At 40.0% G+C, this 10217-nt stretch overlaps 1 protein-coding gene across 3 annotated transcripts; it reads left to right on the forward strand.

Annotated features, from left to right (window-relative positions):
- The first annotated feature begins 4808 nt into the window (after nucleotides 1-4808).
- LOC125227179 lies at nucleotides 4809-9015 on the forward strand. Of its 3 annotated transcripts, none has more exons than XM_048131414.1 (8): nucleotides 4809-4998; nucleotides 5073-5223; nucleotides 5680-5876; nucleotides 5945-6043; nucleotides 6886-6961; nucleotides 7162-7295; nucleotides 7715-7852; nucleotides 8779-9015. In XM_048131414.1, exons 1-8 carry the CDS (start codon nucleotides 4993-4995, stop codon nucleotides 8854-8856), a joined length of 879 nt encoding a protein of 292 aa, XP_047987371.1. In that variant the 5' UTR covers nucleotides 4809-4992; the 3' UTR covers nucleotides 8857-9015. The 3 variants fall into 3 exon arrangements, with proteins under 3 accessions (XP_047987371.1, XP_047987368.1, XP_047987369.1); XM_048131411.1 differs by having other exon boundaries at nucleotides 4859-4998; nucleotides 6514-6961; nucleotides 8779-9005; XM_048131412.1 differs by having other exon boundaries at nucleotides 4907-5002; nucleotides 6514-6961; nucleotides 8779-9005.
- The last annotated feature ends 1202 nt before the right edge of the window (nucleotides 9016-10217 follow it).

Genomic DNA, 10217 nt, shown 5'->3' on the forward strand with positions numbered 1-10217 from the left:
GAAGAACATTTGGTCCCGTACGCTGAGCTTGTTGGACCTGACTTCCAATTTATGCACGTCAACGCCCGTTGCCATACTGCCTTGATAGTGCGGGACTTCCTGTATGAGGTCGGAATGCACCGTAATGGAGTGGCCAGCAACAAGCCCCGACCTGAACGCCGTCGAACATCTCTGGGATGAGTTAAAACGGCTGGTTTGGTCGCGGGATCCTGCTCCAGCCACCCTCAACGAGCTGAAAGCCGCAGTTATTGAGGAGTGCGACAACATTCCTCAAAAACGGATCGTAACACTGATCTGGGGGCTACCATGAAGTGCTAAAGCCGTTCAGTTTAGGTTGAGAGAGAGGGACGAAGCTAATGGAACTGCTGTAGCTTCGTCCCTTTCTCTCAACCTAAAGTGAATGGCTTTAGCACTTCATGGTAACCCCCCAGGCCATAACTGATCGCCTGGAAGCTACACGAAGGGCCGAGGGAGGAAACACTAAGAGGCCATTCAACGAAAACGTCGTAATAATGTAAAATTGATAGTTTTAGTCGGCAAAATGCTATACTTTCCGTCATCTAACAGACTTATTAAGTTCAAGATTCGATTAGGACATCTTCTTAACTTACATGTTGTGAGACTGGATTTTTGAAAACTAACTCACTTCATTAAGTATAATTCATTAATTATGATTTTTTTCTGGTGCATGTTTAGGAAAACCCGCGAAAAGTGCTGACTTAGTCCGTCTAATTTGTAAAATTTGGATAGTTTTGAATGCTTCAAGTGGTAAATTTGTATTATGTATATCCTGTACTACAATCTTCTGAGACTACTTCTTTGTTATAAGGCTTATGATGAATCCAATTTGTTTCAGAAATCACCTCAGAATAAGTGTCAAATTCTTCGAAAACTTACGTGTTTCTGAAGTAGTTTTAATATAAAAATAATCTGCAACGCTTACTTAAACAGATTTTATGCAAAAGTTTTCTATTACTTGCAATTTAATATTTTTGACGATTTTTTAAAAATGCCTCCTTATTACCGGTTACGCGCGCTTGCGATGTCAGTACCGCGGCAGAGCTTGTAGAGGCAGGACGTATGTCAGTCCGCTCCGCACGCGGCTCGACGATCGCGAAGTTATTTTGTCATTGTGTGAGGCACCCGCCGTGTCCAAAACCGCACTTGTGTGCGTGTTTGGCTGCACTGTTGCATGTATACTGCGACCGAAAACTTTGATCCTTGGGTTGACGACTTTGGTAACTAACTAATTAACTTGACTAATATTTTTAGTAGGTATTATTTATTATTGAATATCATTTTAGGTTACTGACTCGTGTCAACAAAATCTTTGACAATAGATGGTACTCAGGATCTGATGATGAAGTCAGATGGTAGTCATGAGTTCTCATCAACCAGGTCTTGAAACCATTTCGTGTTTGGGCTCGTTTGATTCGCCTCAACAAGATCTTTGACAAGAGGTGATGGTACCCAGGATCTGATGATGAAGCCGGAAGGTAGTCAAGAGAATTCAACAACCAGGTCTTGAAACCGCTTCGAGTTTGGGCTCGTTTGATTCGTCTCAACAAGATCTTTGACAAGAGATGGTACCCACCCAGGATCTGATGGTGAAGCCGGAAGGTAGTCAAGAGTATTCAACAACCAGGTCTTGAAACTCCTTTATGTTTGGGCTCGTTTGATTCGTCTCAACAAGATCTTTGACAAGAGATGGTACCCAGGATCTGATGATGAAGCTGGAAGGTAGTCAAGAGAATTCATCAACCAGGTCTTGAATCAACTTTGTGTTTGGGCTCGTTTGATTTGTCTCAACAAGATTTTTGACAAGAGATGGTACCCAGGATCTGATGATGAAGACAGATGGTAGTCAAGAGTTCTCATCAACCAGGTCTTGTAACCACTTCGTGTTTGGGTTCGTTTGATTCGTCTCAACAAGATCTTTGACAAGAGATGGTAATCACTCTTTTATACTCTGGCGCATCCACTGTCTCAGTGTGTCACCAGTCAATTAAAGCAGGTAGGTGTAGCGTAGAGTTGTATTTCCTTACAAAAAACTAATATATAGATGTGGACCTTCCTGTGCTCCATGCAATTAAAACAACATAATATTTAAAAACCGGCCAAGAGCGTGTCGGGCCATGCTCATTCTAGGGTTCCGTAGTTTTCCGTATTTTTCTCAAAAACTACAGAACCTATCAAGTTCAAAACAGTAGAGGGGCGGGGGGGACACACATTTTTTTCCTTTAGGAGCGATTATTTCCGAAAATATTAATATTATCAAAAAACGATTTCAGTAATTCATTTTTAAATACCTATCAACAATATCACACGTTAGGGTTGAAATGAAAAAAAAAATCACTCTCTACTTAACGTGTAGGGGGGGTACCCTAATAAAACATTTTTTCCACTTTTTATTTTTGCACTTTGTCGGCGTGACCCGCGTGACTGATATACATATTGTGGTACCAAATTTCAGCTCTCTAGTGCTAACGGTCACTGAGATTATCCGCGGACGGACGGACGGACGGACGGACAGACTACGAAACCCTAAAAACACAATAACACATTTTAAATATAAAAAAAACTACTTAAAATTAAAGAAAACCGATCTTAGTTCCATTATACATATGTACCTAGAAAGCATACCATATACAAAATGAAATAAAACTAAGAAAACGGATTATATTCATTATACGCGATATAATCTGATTCCATAAATTTATTTCATGAGTAACTATCGCGGTGACAGAAGACAATATTATATACACAATTTATTATATTATAAAAGTTTTTTAATTTATTTCTTCCAAGGCTACACACGTTTTAATAGATAATTTTTAAGAAAAAAAAAACCGCCTTGGACTGGCCAAGAGCGTGTCGGGCCACGCTCAGTGTAGGGTTCCGTAGTTTCCCGTATTTTTCTCAAAAACTACTGAACCTATCAAGTTCAAATCTATTTTCCTAGAAAGTCTTTATAAAGTTCTACTTTTGTAATTTTTTTCATATTTTTTTAAACATATGGTTCAAAAGTTAGAGGGGCGGGGGGACGCACTTTTATTTCCTTTAGGAGCGATTAGTTCCCAAAATATTAATATTATCAAAAAACGATTTTAGTAAACCCTTATTCATTTTTAAATACCTATCCAACAATATATCACACGTTGGGGTTGGAATGAAAAAAAATATCATCCCCCCACTTTACACGTAGGGGGGGTTCCCTAATAAAACATTTTTTTCCATTTTTTATTTTTGCACTTTGTTGGCGTGATTGATATACATATTGGTACCAAATTTCAGCTTTCTAGTGCTTACGGTTACTGAGATTATCCGCGGACGGACGGACGGACGGACAGACAGACATGGAAAACTATAAGGGTTCCTAGTTGACTACGGAACCCTAAAAACTGTGATAAGTTTAATAATTAAACTAAAAGGTCAAGTATATATATGGTGGTATTTTTACGCAAGTATCAATAATGGTTAGTCCGCTACGCTACTGACGGCGTGGCGGTACCGACCATGAATGCTATCCCTTTCGCTCTAGCCGCACGTAAGGTTGGTTCGAAGAGGATCGCACGCTATGTCTGTACCGCAGGCTACAATCGTTATGCTTCTGGTTATAGTGTGCGTCTGCACACAGGCGCACGCCAGCGCCGCCGGCGCCGAAATGCGAGCAAGCAGATTTTTTGAAAGCGCTCTTATTTTTACGATATTTGTTGATTTTATTGTGTTGGTTCCTTTTTCTTGAAATTTTTCAATTTTTGTGTAATATGTCATGAATATTATGGCATTTTCCAATAGACCGTTAGATGACCTTTCAAAAAAGGCCACAGTCATACTTTTCCTTCACTATCACTATCACTACATAGTATAAAACAAAGTCGCTTTCTCTGTCCCTATGTATGCTTAAATCTTTAAAACTACGCAACGGATTTTGATGCGGTTTTTTTTAATAGATAGAGTGATTGTAGAGGAAGGTTTACAGTAGGTATAATACCCGTGTGAAGCCGGGGCGGGTCGCTAGTATTTAATATAAGGGTTATAACCGCTTGAACGGAACCCACTGAGAGAGGTGCGATTTTTTTGACGCTAAGTGTAGTTTAGAAGATACTAGCTTTTGCCCGTGGTTTCCCCTTCAACTATCTCCAAACAAACAGACACACAACATTTTACCATTTATAAAATTAGGTACTTAAGTATATAAGTATGGATTATGAACAAAGACAGTCGGCTGTATGAAATTAAGTATAGATTATGAACAAAGACAGTCGGCTGTATGAAGTTGGCCCAACTAAAAGTATGGCGCTCGTCTTTTTAAAATGTTGTGCACATGAAAGCATAGTAAAAAAGTACTAAAAGTCTGGGGGTTAAGAAGGCGCGCCAACACTGGAAACCTTGCCGCGCAATAAATAATTTAACTGTATTCTCCAAATGGATTTAAGTGTTGCTGGTCAAATTTGCGTTGATGATGAAACGTGTAGGAATTCGTAAGGGGTATGCCGCATCCCTATGCCCTGGGCTTGGCTCTAGTAGCTAGAATCGTCCCACGATAAGTCTGCATAGATTTTAATAGTAAGTAAACGTCATAATTTCATCAAAGTTTGACGTTTAAAATAACATCTGCACTGGCCTGTGAAAATCATTGCAAACTTATCGTGGGACCATTACCGCACCCATTACCACCCATTACCTTACTATCCTGTAAGTGGGAGCGAGAAAGAGTTATTCTTTTCTCGCTCCCACTTACAAGTGTGGTACGGTCGTGTATAGGCATCCTAATCCATATAAATAATGTTGCAAATCCGTGTTATTTACAAGTTCGGTACGACCGTTTGCTGACGCTAAAAACAAAGTTGGAGGCTGGCCACACACAATTGTAAAAAAAATTGAAGTTTTTGATTAAAATTTCGAACAATGTGATTGCTTTGATGCTTTCAAACTTGAATTTCTTTTTGAAGTCGAAAATGAAAGTTTAAATAATAATCATTGAAACTGATGAAAGTAAGTAAGTATTGTTGATATTGCACTTATAGAAATTGTAAAACGTTTTTTTAATCGAACAATTTAAAATGCAGATAATGGAAACAGAAGATGAACGAACGATACTGGATTACCTTAATGAGGACTGCTGGCGCGCTGTGTTACAGTTCGTGCCAGCGAAAGACCTCATCAGAACAGAGCGCGCCAGCCGCCGGTGGCAAGAAGTACTACTGTGGTACTTGAAAGGTATAAGGCATAGTAGAATGTTTCTAAATAAATAATAAATAATCTCTCTTAGTGGGCTCAACACTTTTCATTTCACATTGGAGTACTCCAGAAATCTAAAATTAAAGGCTAATTTAAACTGTAAAGCAAATATAATAAGTATAATAACATTCACATGTTGAAAAAGGATTAATTTTTCATAAAAGTACACTTTCTCCCACATTATTATGTGAGCATACAATTTTACGGCCTATCTGAAGTTACCTGATTATATTAGATAGATAAATTCTTTATTTAACCATAAACTTACATTATTTTTTTTAGAAGAAACTAAATAGATAAAAATTGAGACGAAGAAAACTTAACATAACATTATACAATAATAATTAAGTACCTACAGTTATTATTTAAAGCGAAGTATTGGTTGTGGAATGTGCTTTGTGGAATATAATACTATACAATATTACTTTTTTTCAGGAACAGGAGTCCATATTGCAATTGCAGAGTATCACAAAGAAGACAACCCTAGTGTTTGTAGGGCGAAGCGGTCCTCATACACATCATTTGAGAGTTGGACTAAAAAATTAGGTTCATTGGTAGTGGACACTTATTGCATTGGTTTGAAGAGTCTAGAAATTATCAAAGAAAACTGCCCGAACTTAGAAACCCTTACGGTATGTATGTTGTATTATTTGTAATTAATTTTTGCCCCCTTGTAAATCAAATAACTGTTTTTGTGCAGCTTAAGGATGTGCAATGCAAAACACCAAAACTACTCCTCCATCACAATCTAAATGATAACTTCAAGTGCCTGCAGAGTCTGAAATTACACTCTTGTAATGTAAGTACTATACAATACCATTTTTGTAAAAGTGATGTCAACTAATGGCTAATCATATCATTACACAATCTCACAGAAGGTGGCGCTGTACATGTGTACAGTCACCGGCAATAACATTTCACAAAAGTCACACAATCTTATTTTAGAGCCATATCTAGGCTGGATAAATACCTGGCACAGAGTGTGTCTTCTTTTTGTTCGATGTTATTACTGGTGACTGTACTCTTGGTTACTTTTGTAATTTTTCTGCAACTTACAGGATGCTTATGTTGTCAAATCCTCAATACACATGGTACTGAGAGTACTGACTTACACTTAAACATTTACATACAATAATCTCAGATTAGACAATTTATGAGGCTTCAATCCACTACTTTAACTTGTCTCATTACGAGGTGACCACCTTGGTAGTGTAACTATGACAAACCCAACAGCAAGTGACATCTAATGCAATTAAGTATTATTTTCAGATACCAGACAGCTGCATGAACAAATTCGTAGCAGAAAAAGCTTTACAAGAACTAAAATTCTATTGTTGTGACTCTTTAACTGGTCTCTGCCTTAAAAGTATGGACTTGTCCAATTTGAAGTTGCTTGAGATAAACTTGTCTAAGGACTTTGAGTCCAAACACGTGCTTCCAGTCTTTGACCGCATGAGCGAGCTCAAAACGTTAAAAGTTAGTGATGTTTCTGGTGAATTTCTTGAAGAAATCCAGGTCGGGTTAGATAAGATGCCGAAACTGGAGAAGTTGGAGCTAGATGATGATGAGAGGATGAGGGGAGAATGTGGGCAGCAAATCAGCAGGCTGACCGAGTTGAAGCACCTCCGGCTGGCGTTTCAGATGTTCGACGAGGACATACAGGCGATAACGCGGTGCTGCAAGGAGCTCGTGACCTTGAAGTTGTCCGATTGTCGATGTAAGTACAAATTACTAGTGTGGATTTCTGAGAATATGTATAGTTTGGCCCAGGACGGCCTGGATCCGTCTACATAAGGTGTTAATTTGCCGCGCGAGCACATTTGCGCTTCGTTTGAACATTTTTTTGGTCCAAAATCATACTAAGTAAAATTTCATAGTATATAAACTGGCTCTAATGTATTAATTAAATTGTAACAGCAATGTCGCGACGCAGCGTGCGCCCGATATGGAGAAACGCAGGCGCGCGCCTCACGGAGCTGGCGCTCAGGGATTTCGACGAAGCGAAGGACGCCGACATCGTGGCGCTCATCCGCGGCTGCCCTCTCCTCACGGTACTGTACTGCAGCTGTGATACAGAAGCTGACATGGCGGCAATAGAGTATATTGAATAGTATGGTATAGAGTTATCAGTCAAGATTTTCGAATGCAGCGCCATCTATTATTAAGTTACGACGACTTTTCCATGTGGCTTTCCAACTAAAGGTTCCTTATACACATAAAATATTTGGACCCTTTAGACATGGAACGCCACATATTTATGCCTGGGATATTTAAATTGGTTTGATGTTATTATTCATCAACCAGTCACATGATGATAACAATAAAATTTACATGGACATCAAAAAAATATTTAAACATTTTACGACAAGAACTCGTTACCCAGTTTGCGGGGGTAACTAGCGAACAACTTGCACTATGTATATTTTTAGTATTACCTCGCTGACCTCGATCTTTTTGACACATTTTACAGAAACTAACGGTGACGGGGTCTCGTCAGCTGACGCGCCGCCTGCCGGCGCGAGCGGCGGCCGCGCGGCGCGGCGTCGCTCCCGGCAAAGTGCTGGATCTGGACCTCAGCTTCACCAACCTGTCGAGTCATCTTTGTGTGGTAGGTAATTTAATTAGGTATCATAGGTACATATTATTTTTCCGTCAAGTTCTTAAATCCGTCGCATACTGTTGTTGTGACTCATTTTTCATTCTTCAAGAGCAGAAATTAAAAAGTGGCAACATCGTAGTGTTCTCCCTTTTAAATCAATATATGTGGGATAAGCATAGATTTATATATATTAAGCTAGATTGAGTTGTTAGGCCAAAAAGTGTGTCCACATGAGAGGGTAAAGTTGGGGCTGGTGTCCCTCTCTTACTTATTGCCACTGTCAAAATCATTTGAATAACGTCATCACTGTCATAATTTGGGGATACCAGTCAATATTCAAAGTTACTACCAAATCTACTGATACCCAATTAAAGGTTTTTTTTAATTGCGCAAATCTTTGGTTTTATGGCTTCATAATAATGACTTACCAATTCGTTACAAGGTATTAATACCCTTGCCTCGATATAATACAAAAATAATTTAAGAAGTTTATAAACTTAATTATCATACAGGTAAAAATACTACTACTATAGTAATCTCTTTGACACTGGTCACACGTGCGAGAGGGACACCAGCCCCAACTTTGACCCTCTCATGTGGACACACTTTTACTAGTCTGACAAGAACGCCTTTCTGCACCGGTGACAAAGTTCAATTTAGTATGGCAGTTCAGAAAAAGTTTGAACTGTCAGAGCAAGTTTTTTTTAAGATTCAGTCCATAAAGTTCAATTTAGTATGGCAAAAAAAGTGTGAGCTCAGTCCCTATTGAAAGTCCATGGGGATAAGGGACTTACAGTACGATGTTGCCACTTTTTAAGTTCTGCTCTTTTTTGCCAGGTTGTACCTACTCTACTATGTATTTACGTAATGTAGGTATACTCATTGATCCTTTAATTACTCAATTTTATCGTGTTAAAAAATCGCACTGTTTGCAGGAAGATACCGATGCCGATGGACCACATTTAGATGTTTTGGGAAGGAAGTATGTAGGCTTGAATATAATATGTTTCTAAAATATGTTACTTTAAGCGAAGAATATAATGTATGTTGTTAAAACTGCTGGTGTTTTATTTACGGGCGGGGCCGGGATAGATAAAAAAGATCTTGGTAATAATAATAACTAAGGAAGAGTGGTTGTAGGTATATTAGACCAGGCGAAAATGTACCCGAATTTTGCCATTTGTACAGTACAGGCTGATCATCGATTCCCATGCCATAATTTCGTAGAATGGTTAACGGCCATACGGCCATTAATAACACGAATAATGAACCTTCGTGAAAGTCAGCTGCAATTTCGTCGGTAGGTTCAGCAATAGCAGCCACGAGAACATGGAAAAATATGAATACTTTGTTACGTGGAAAAACCGTCACGCCGTGGCTTCATATTCATATTCGTTTATTAAAGTGTGCTCGATAAGCCATCGTTTAAGCCTAGTTTTGAAACTGGTCAGTGTCGGCGCGTCAGTGACGTGTGGTGGCAAACGGTTGAACACAATCGGGCCCATTATATGTGTGAGTTTTGCGGATTTTGCCAATTTATGCTTGACTCCCACGAGCTTTTGGGCATTACGTAGGTTTCGCCCATGAATGTCCGCTTCACTTGAGTATTCGTGAAAGCGACAGCGCACGTATGTAGCCACTTGAAATATCACCATGGAGGGCAGGGTAAGTATCCGAAGATCCTTAAAGTAAGGTCGTGCAGACGTGCCTTGACTCACCTGCACAATCGCTCGGACGGCTCTCTTTTGCATACGAAAGACACGCTCCCATTCGGCAGCGCGTCCCCACAGCTCCGTGCCGTATTGTAGGAGAGAGTGTACGGTGGCAAAGTAGCAAGATCGTACCACATTTATGGGCACGACTCTCGCTAGGCGGCGCAGGGCAAAACAGGCGCTCGCTAGCTTATTACACAATTTGCTTATGTGCGATTCCCATTGCAGTCCTCTGTCCAGTTCGAAGCCCAGGAATGTGGTAGTCTCGACCTGATCAACTTGGACGCCGTCGACAAATACTCCAAGACTTCTTGGGCCTCTTCCTCCAAGATGGAAGTGGAGAAAGTGGGTCTTCTTGAGGTTTAGTACCAGGCCATTGGCCCTAAAATACTGTGACACCTGATTTGCGGCTTTGTTCAGGCATTGCTCAAGGCTGTCGATGCTAGGTGCACACACTACCACGGCTACAGGCTTGCGTGGGCGACGGTCGCGCGACGGCGATGCGACGCATACGAAATCAAACCTTATCGATATGGAAGTATGAGACGCGACGGCGACAGTCGCGCGTCCGTCGCCCACGCAAGACACGGCGTCAGCGGTTTGCATGAACATGTAATAGTATATTGTGCAACAAGGGGAGGAGCTGTCGAATATTACTAATG

Source organism: Leguminivora glycinivorella, chromosome 6, assembly GCF_023078275.1.
Source record: "Leguminivora glycinivorella isolate SPB_JAAS2020 chromosome 6, LegGlyc_1.1, whole genome shotgun sequence".
Lineage (NCBI taxonomy): Eukaryota > Metazoa > Arthropoda > Insecta > Lepidoptera > Tortricidae > Leguminivora > Leguminivora glycinivorella.

What these genes read in the sequence shown, in the direction of transcription:
- LOC125227179 (XM_048131411.1), top strand. An exon ending in CGAACTTAGAAACCCTTACG is followed by an intron (nt 5,877 to 5,944) that starts GTATGTATGTTG and finishes GTTTTTGTGCAG; the next exon opens with CTTAAGGATGTGCAATGCAA. An exon ending in TGAAATTACACTCTTGTAAT is followed by an intron (nt 6,044 to 6,513) that starts GTAAGTACTATA and finishes TATTATTTTCAG; the next exon opens with ATACCAGACAGCTGCATGAA.